Source organism: Crocuta crocuta, unplaced genomic scaffold (genome assembly GCF_008692635.1).
Source record: "Crocuta crocuta isolate KB4526 unplaced genomic scaffold, BGI_CrCroc_1.0 scaffold9, whole genome shotgun sequence".
Taxonomy (NCBI): Eukaryota; Metazoa; Chordata; class Mammalia; order Carnivora; family Hyaenidae; genus Crocuta; species Crocuta crocuta.
In genome coordinates, this window is record NW_027551567.1 from 4,881,666 (window position 1) to 4,889,296 (window position 7,631).

The following is a 7,631-nucleotide window of genomic DNA, read 5'->3' on the forward strand; positions in this document are numbered from 1 at the left end:
GCCACTCAGACACTCCATCCTTTCTTTTCATTTTATCTGTATCATTATCCGGGGAGAGAAGTGGGTCATTATACCCATTATATAGAAACTCACTTTGACAAAGAGTCAGAGGTAGGTAATGGGTCAAGGATTATGCCTGGGTCAATTTATTCCTAGTACAGTGTTCTGTCCTTGATACCGTTGCCTAAATAATATAAATTAGCAGTTTAGGGATAATGAAAATAAAGAATTATTTAAGGGTACACAATGGTGGTGTATATTTTTTAAATTATAGTGATGAACCTATTATTTTATCATTTTGATTCTGACCTGAAGTCTCTAAAATGGAACTTATAAATAAAAATTTTCATAAGTATTCTTAGAAGATAAGATTTTATAAAATGTTTGAAAATAAAAGCATCCTGTTTGATAAACATTGTAGCAATTTATAATACTAAGGGTGAGAAATGAGGGAGAAATGAAGAGTCATGTTATTTTGCAGCAAGGCATACAACTAATAAAAATATCCCCTTATTGAATATGTTTGATCTTACACAGCCAAAAGATATCTGTTAACTGCTCTGGGTTTTACTGGTAGATCACTAAAAATTGGGAGTTTATGATCCATCACACTTACTAGATTTATTAGCCCACGTTTTTTCCCGCTCTTCCTTAATATAGAATTGAAAAAGAATTGAAGAGTTATCACAAAACTTTACTGTGATGCGTTTTTTCATGCCTTTGATAAAGGGAAAATATAATGTGTTGAGCATTGTGGTAGAAGATAAACCTGTTGAAGTTATTAAATATGCTTTTTGGTGATTCATTTTATTTGCAATTTAGTCTTAGTTATTTTTTTTATCTCTTTTCTGTGTGTGCATATAAGCCCTCAACCCTTCATCACTAACCAACCATAGTCACTACAGTTTTCAGCCTTTAAGCTGAAAAATGTCTGTGGGGAATGCTGAAATTGAGTGTTATTCCAAAATAGAATGCTTCCATATAGCTTAAAACCAGGATTTATCTTGTAAACTGGATGAAAAGCTTCATTTTAAGTAACCTTAATAAATAGAAATTTATGGCCTCAAAGGGATAATGTCACTTGATTTTTCTTTGTGTTTCAGAGAAACACATTAAAGAAATAAGAAAGATATATCTTGTGAGAAAATTTAGTATATAGTATATGCATATTAAGATACATTTTCTTTATCATGATAGAAAAACTGTCTAAAGTTACAGTTAGTATGATTCAAGAATATAACATGCTTTTAAATTATTTTTGAAGGATTTCTAAATAATATCTCTTAACTTTTAAGATCCTGTGTTCCAGAATCTTAAATATAGTATTCCTGACATTGTAACTCATTGGTAATTATTTTAAAAGTTTTATTGTTAAAATTTTTTGCTGTTAATTTGTTGTTAAATTGTTAATTTAATATTAAATTTTTCCAGGTGGATATTCCATCTATTATAACCAAGAAACTGTTAAAAGCAGCAATGAAGCATATAGAAGTGATAGTTAAAGCCAGTCAGAAAGGTAATACAGTTTTCTACTACAAAGTTTGAGTGATTTTTATATACCAACTTTCACCTTAAATACCTAAGTATGAATACTGATGTATTTGATATTTACAAATGTTGTGAAAGTATTTCTTTAAACTGAAATCTTTTTCAGTATTTTGTTTATGATATGAGTGATATAAGTCCTGATTGTAAAAACTCAGGAATCTGTGAAAATTAAAATATAATTAACTTCTGGATATATTATTGATGACTCTTGTCTTTTTTTGAATAATAGTCTTTCCTTCATTACTTTCACTTAGGTATCTCTCATAATCTCTTCCCCCTTTCTTTTTTTCTTAATGATTTCAACAGTTTTGACCTATTCCAGCCCATTGTGTATATTAGTACCATTTAATTTCACAATACTACAGTTATCATGTTATCGCTCTACTAAAATTAGTGACTCTGCTATAGTCTAAATTGTATACTTAAATACTTTCTTGTCTAGTCAAATACTTTGATCTACTCTTGTCTTTCACTGTGATTTATGCTTTGGTTGAGATTAACTATTTGCATTTTTTGTGTATGTCCTGGCCTTCATACTGTCATGATTTGCACATACCAAATGTTTTCTGATTGAATGAGTGAAATTCATTTGGGACTTTTCTTGCTCTTAGATCAAACTGAAATTTTTCTTTAATAAGATCACTTCTGTGTTCTAGGCTTGATTCTTTATACAAATGTGTATTTGTAAAAAACACATTGTAAAAATGTGTTTGCATTTGCATTTGGTATTATTTGTCCATGCTTTCCCAATGCTTTTGGTATTCTTTATCGATACCACTTACTACTCCATATAGATAACCATGTAAAAGAGGTTTCATGGTCATATTTTCTGGTAATTACTACATACTATATTCCCTTTCTGGAAATTCCTAGTAAATACTAGCATACCAATATCTGTGAGTTGTCCTATAGCAAAGAAATAGCTTTAACTACTTGAATAGTTTTTAACTTACCAGTTCTAAATTCATCTGAACATGGAACCAATTTTCCCTCCCTCATAGTATCAGCTAATATAATCAGTTCACTTGGGGAAATTATGTTCTCATCAGAGTTGAAGTAAAATTAAATCAAATAATTAGTTTATTTGCTTCTTGGTATGAGTAATTCCTCAGGTATGAGAAGCATTTTAAATTCTATATTTGACATTTTTTTATGTGTTCATCTTATAAGAACTAAAATAATTTTACCTTCAACATGTTCGAAAAGTAGGAGTTTGAATATGTATAATTTAATTTTTGAATACAAAATTGACTTGAAAGTCATTGTCCTGTCACTGGCAAAAACAAACTAATTGTCTTTAGCCATTTTGTCAAGGCAAAACAGTTAGTAAAAAAACATAGGAAAAGTTTTTTTTTTTTAGTACATTTATTCTTTTTTAAAACATTTTATTTTAGGTAATCTCTATACCTATTGTGGGTTCAAACTCACAACTCAGAGATGAAGAGTCACATGATCCACCAACTGAGCCAGCCAGGTGCCCCAGTAAATTTTAGGTTTTAGAGCAGTTTTAAGTTTACAGAAAAATTGAGCAGGAGTATAGAGAGTGCCCATTTCTCTCTAGTTTCCCCTATTAACATCTTGTACTGGTACATTTGTTACCATTGATATACCAATATTGATATATTTTTATTAATTAAAGTCCATAGTTTTCGTTAGGGTTTACCCTTTGGGTTGTACATTCTGTAGGTTTTGACTAGTTTCACCTATCACCTCTCCCTCTTTCCTTCATGAACCTTTGGCAGTTATTGATCTTTTTACTGTCTATACAGTTTTGCGTTTTCCAGAATGTAATATAGTTGAAATCATACCGTGGCCTTTTCAGACTAGCTTCTTTTATTTAAAAATATGTATTTAAGGGTCCTCCATGTCTTTTCATGGCTTGATAGCTCATTTCTTTTTATTGCTCAGATATATTCCAGTGTATGGATGTACCACAGTTTATCCATTCATGTATTGAAGGATATCTTGCTTTCTTCCAAGTTTGGGCAGTTATGAATAAAGCTGGTATAAACATTTGTGTGCAGGTTTTTATGTGGGAAAGGTATTTAATATAGTCTACGTGCTAAAGACAAACACTTTGAACTCGGGCTTTGGGTAAATGGATGCATCTTTTTTTTTTTCTTTTAATGTTTATTTATTTTGAGAGAGCACAAGTGGAAGAAGGGCAGAGAGAGAGAGGGAGAGAGAATCCCAAACAGGCTGTACAATGACGTGGGGCTCAATCTCACGAACTGTGAGATCATGACCCAAAACAAAATCAAGAGTCTGATGCTTAACTGACTGAGGCACCCGGCTGCCCCATCTTTTTAGTTTTAGTTAAATTAATCAGTTTAATAAAATTCCCAAATTATTTTGCCTCTAAGAGAGAGATAATTATATATTTATATAAACAAACCTGTTTGAAATTTGTTGTTGAGTCTTGACAAGAGAGGGGTTGCTAATTTTCTATTATTAATGCAAAAAGTGGTTCCCAATTATAAAATTGCCATAAAATGCTAGATTAGATTCATTAATAACATTGTAGTTAATGAGACCCATAGAATTAAAAGTCCAGAGTTTAGGGCGCCTGGGTGGCTCAGTCGGTTAAGTGTCTGACTTCGGCTCAGGTCATGATCTCACGGTTCGTGGGTTCGAACCCCGCATTGGGCTCTGTGCTGACAGCTAGCACAGAACTTGGAGCCTGTTTCGTATTCTGTATCTCCGTCTCTCTCTGACCCTCCCCTGCTCACGCTGTCTCTCATTCTCTCTCAGAAATAAATAAAACATTATTAAAAGAAAAAGCCAGAGTTTAGAATAAGGACTTTTCGTTTTATTCAAAAGTCCTGGTATTCTAAATATTATGACAGTGAATTAGATAGACTTGTAAAAAAGGTTTACAGATTTTTGAATTTTCATTTCTTTAATGCATGGATTTATTTTCTAAATTCTTTGGCCCCATAATTGCTCATAATTATGATCATTCATAATTAAATGTTCATCTATTTATCCATATTCCTTTTACTCTTGGTGTTTTCTCTACAATATGTCTTTTAAGAATAGGGATTATATAGATGTTTTCTGTGTAAGTACTTTTATGGCCCTTAGAAATACTGATTGTTCACACATTTAGAAGCATTTGGTTTAATTTAAATTCAGTAATAAATTGTGTAGAAGGACCTTACTCTCTAGTCTGTCATACTAAAGATATCTCTTTGTCATGGATTCTGGAGACGTTTCCTGGTTTGGTCTGAAAACTACTAACTGATTAGGTAGTAGATGTACTGATGATTAGTGGGGTTTAATCCATGCTCTGTTTTCCAGCATCTATATTTTGCTTATATTCCCAATTAAGATTTTCCTCCCTGTATTCTCTTACTCTTTTGCTTCATTTATTTTCTCATTATCTAGAACTACAAAAAACTTTCCTGTCTGACAGATCTTGAATAGATTCCAATCTAGTTATTCAATTTGTATTTTATGTGTGAATGCTTAATCACATTGACTATTATAATTACTTATACATTTTGCATGATGACTTTTCAGTGTTAATAACTACTTAACTATATACTGATGTGGCAACTGAGGCTTATAGGGATTCTATCATTTGTTCAAGATTATATCAGTTTGCTAAAGAAGTAGAACTGGAATTTAGTATGGCTTAGTCTTATTTTAAATTCTGGCTCATGACAGATTTTTAAAAGACCTGTGTCCCAAATTCTTGGAAAAAATGCTTAGCAAATAATTGGATAATTACGAAAAAAAAATGCATTTCTTGTAAAAACTACATTTGCCTTTGCCAGTCCTTTTGTACCTCAGGCACAGATGTTCTTCATTTATCTTCTTAGTATTCACACTATTAGAATGCATATATTGACTTTTTTTGGGTAAATGTGCTTACATTCTCTTTCAATAAAAATAGAAGAAAATAGTGAAAAATAAATGCCATTGAATTAGAGTCTCAAGAGTCTCTTCATAGATGCCACGATTTTAAAACTTGGCACAGAATGCAAATAGGGGAAAACATGACTTGTTTTTCTTCTGCTCTTTTGAGGTCTGTAAAAAGGAATGACAATACTATCGCCTTTAAGTTAAAATATTTAGTACTTGGCCTTTTAAGAAAACTTTCTGTTAATGTAAGTTTTATCGTCAGTTAATTTTCGTTACGTAATGAATCTATTCATGGACTTCTACCTTCAACAGTTCTGTACTTAGTGTGTCCTATATGTGGGCAGAGTGTATAGAACTTAACCAAGGAAGCCAGTTTCTATACCATAAGTGCTTTAAAAGTGTAATGATTTTGTTGTGAAAGTAGACAGTGAAATTTTAAAAGTTTTTTTTTTTTTGTATTTGCAGAGGATGAACAGATATAACATTTGATAACAGTTTTGTATGTGCTAGAAATTTTCTATAGTTTTTTCCATTTTTAAAGTAAATATTTGCTTTTTTAATATAATATTTTAAGTTTATTTTTAAAGAGAGCAAGAGAGAGGGAGAAAGGGGCAGAGAGAATCCTAAGCAGGCTCCACACCATCAGCACAGAGCCTGATGTAGAGTTCGATCTCTTGAATCGTGTGATCATGACCTGAGCTGAAAGCAAGAGCCAAATAGATGCTTAACTGACTGAGCTACCCAGGCACCCCTGTTTAATCTGTAAGATAGTGAAATGAATTAAAATTCTTGCTTGCATTGGGAAGGGGTCTTTTTACCAATTTTTTGGAAAATTGAAAAACTGGCAAGGAGGGAATTATTTTTATATCCTATTTGTGCAAAATTTCCCAGAAACATACATATTGGAAAGAAAGGAGGGCTAGGAAAGAATACTATGTTAAATGATTTTCTGTTTGTGAGCTGAAATGGCTGAAATTAGTTAATATTGCTTAACTTATTTCAATATTTATTTTTTAATCTCTGTAGTAGAAAATACAGAATTTTTACAGCAAGCTGCTTTAGAAGAATATGGTCCAGAGCTTCATGTGGCTTTGAGGAGTCGAAGAGATGAATTACACTATTTAAGAAAACTTACTGAACTACTTTTTCCTTATATTTTGCCTCCTAAAGCAACAGACTGCAGGTATAAATAGATTGGAAAATGTCATAGCAGTATTTGCATACCATGCCATATGTATATTGCTATTCTTTTTTTTTTTTTTTAAGTTTATTTATTTTGAGACAGAGAGAGCGGGGAAGGGGCAGAGAAGGAGAGGGAGAGAATCCTAAATAGACTCAACACCAGTAGCTTGGAGCCTGACGCGGGGCTCAAACTGATGAATCCTGAGATCATGACTTGGGCTGAAATCGAGTCAGATGCTTAACCGACTGAGCCATCCAGGCACCCCTGTATGTTGCCTTTCTTGATCATAATAAGAGTACACTAAAACTTGAGATTAGGCTATGATGTGAATAAATTTTCATTTAAGAAGTATAGTTTGTCAGGTCTTAAAATGCCATTTTAGGTGCTAAGTATTCATGATGTGTTGTGTTGCTTCGGTTTATTTTTGGAAATTCCCAAGGTAAATATGAATAAAATCAGGTTTTTAAATTTGAGATCATTATACTTTGTTCATTCTTGGTGTTACATTTTAAAGACATGTACATTGTGACTCAGTGGCAGAAACACTTTGAACAAACTAAACTGATAAGTTTGTGTTTTAAATTTTTTGTTTTCACATTTATTTATTTTTGAGACAGAGAGACAGAGCACGAGCTGGGGGAGGGGCAGAGAGAGAGGGAGACACAGAATCTTAAACAGGCTTCAGGCTCTGGGGTAGCTGTCAGCACAGAGCCCGATGCAGGGCTTGAACCCATGGACTGTGAGATCATGACCTGAGCTGAAGTCGGCCGATTAACTGACTGAGCCACCCAGGTGCCCCTAAGTTTGTGTTTTAAGATATACACCTGAGAAGAATAATTAGAATTTATCTAGATTATCCTTCCTTGTTCTGGCAGGAACATGTTTAGATTACTCCATAAAATTACCTCTAATGAGGTATCCTAATAATTATCCTAATAATTCTTAGAGGAGAAGTTGTGGCTTATTTTTAGTGATGTACTTTGTTTTTTATTTTATTTTATTTTATTTTATTTTATTTCATTTTATTTTATTT

The 7,631-nt window shown here is 32.4% G+C and overlaps 1 protein-coding gene across 5 annotated transcripts in view; it reads left to right on the forward strand.

Annotated features, from left to right (window-relative positions):
- The window catches only part of SNX14 (sorting nexin 14), a 72,013-nt gene that overhangs the window by 26,849 nt on the left and 37,533 nt on the right, over positions 1-7,631 (forward strand). For 4 of the 5 annotated variants that reach the window (XM_077750365.1, XM_077750367.1, XM_077750366.1 and 1 more), the window contains exons 7-8: positions 1,432-1,516; positions 6,442-6,598. In XM_077750365.1, coding sequence (XP_077606491.1) covers positions 1,432-1,516; positions 6,442-6,598 — 242 coding nt within the window. The remainder of the gene's footprint in view (positions 1-1,431; positions 1,517-6,441; positions 6,599-7,631) is intronic. The other variant, XM_077750363.1, reaches the window with a different exon arrangement.